This window comes from Perkinsus marinus (genome assembly GCF_000006405.1).
Source record: "Perkinsus marinus ATCC 50983 genomic scaffold scf_1104296970872, whole genome shotgun sequence".
Taxonomy (NCBI): domain Eukaryota; phylum Perkinsozoa; order Perkinsida; family Perkinsidae; genus Perkinsus; species Perkinsus marinus.
This window is the reverse complement of record NW_003202281.1, coordinates 1-1320: the sequence shown is the minus strand read 5'-3', so window position 1 is coordinate 1320 and position 1320 is coordinate 1. Positions and strand designations below refer to the sequence as shown.

Genomic DNA, 1320 nt, shown 5'->3' with positions numbered 1-1320 from the left:
GAAATCACCAATGATACGCAAAGCACCAGTACCAGATATAGCTTGACTGCTAGCAATCCTATCACTGGACTCGCCGAAGAGGAGTCGTTGACTGAGAGGCTTGAGAGCCGGGAACCCATCAATGGGAGCATACTCCTTATCGACCTTCATATCAGCAGCTAACTGCTGATCGACCTTACGAACAACATCGAGCACCTTAGGGTTGCCATTCTCATCACGGTAAGCACCGACACCGAGGTTGACCTTCTTCGGGAAAGGATCGGCCTTGTAGGCGACAGTAGTACCAAGAATAGGATCCGGAGGAGCAAGATCACACGATTCGAAGATTGAACTCATTCTGCGATAAAACTTGAAAACTAAGTAGATAGATAACTCGTCAATGAACAACTCATTTTCCAAGAACAATGCTTACTATGAATCACTGAATAAAAGCAGACATGCCTTTAGCGATAAGAAGCGCAAATGCTAGTGAAGCTTAGCTAGTAGTCACACAGTTTTAAGCTTAGAATCTAGCTGAGGATTATGATGAATTCCATTCTATTTTCCACAACATTCCTTATGCAGTCGATGAAAGATCATCGAAGTTGGTGTAGCAACAAAGCTTCTATAGAGAACTTCATCTATATGAAGTGTGTCCAGAAACCATGCCGACCACAAATTCACCCTCACAAAGCTATGTATACATCCACAAATTCTGAGAGTACAACATAATATATCTCGTTCATCAAACGAGGATGTGCCTCTGCCAGATAGGCCGATGTCAGACTCAATGACTCCCGTACCAATCCATGCAACTCACCTTGACAATGGCAATGATCCCAGTACAATGTCACCTTTACTCCCCACATCGTCTAGTGAACACTGTTCACGAGCGAGGGGACCTAATAACGCGAGACCCATCGAAACTATACACAACAACATTATCCTTAGTAAAAGAATCGAAGCGCTACGGATCGTCCTACTGAGGAGTCTGAACAACTCAATCAAAATCATCTGCAGTAAATGATGTGATAAGGCTCACCATAACCCATTTTGGAAGATAACTTATTACGCATTACGCACACACTCATCCATAGCATCGATAACGTACTGAATATTGTGCTTGTTTAAGCCGGCCATAGAGATACGACCATTCTTGAGCATATAGACATGATGCTTGTTAATCATACGCTCAGACTGAGCAACAGTGAGACCAGTGAAGGAGAACATACCAATCTGCTTCTTAATATGTCCCCAAGTACCAGGAGTACCCTTGGCGGACAACCCATCAGACAGAAGAATACGCATCTCACCAATCCTTCCACTGATAGCAGTCAACTC

General features: G+C 43.6%; 2 protein-coding genes across 2 annotated transcripts; both read right to left on the bottom strand.

The window, feature by feature from the left end:
* Pmar_PMAR009682 (aspartate aminotransferase, putative) lies at nucleotides 1-336 on the bottom strand (the record flags this gene model as incomplete). Its single annotated transcript, XM_002767216.1, has 1 exon — nucleotides 1-336. A coding segment is annotated over one exon (336 nt), but the record flags the coding sequence as incomplete, so codon positions are not given.
* Nucleotides 337-1047: 711 nt separating this feature from the next.
* Nucleotides 1048-1287, bottom strand: Pmar_PMAR009681 (aspartate aminotransferase, putative; the record flags this gene model as incomplete). The annotated part of the gene is made up of 1 exon (XM_002767215.1): nucleotides 1048-1287. The coding sequence occupies one exon, from the start codon at nucleotides 1285-1287 to the stop codon at nucleotides 1048-1050; it is 240 nt and encodes a 79-aa protein (XP_002767261.1).
* Nucleotides 1288-1320: the final 33 nt, after the last annotated feature.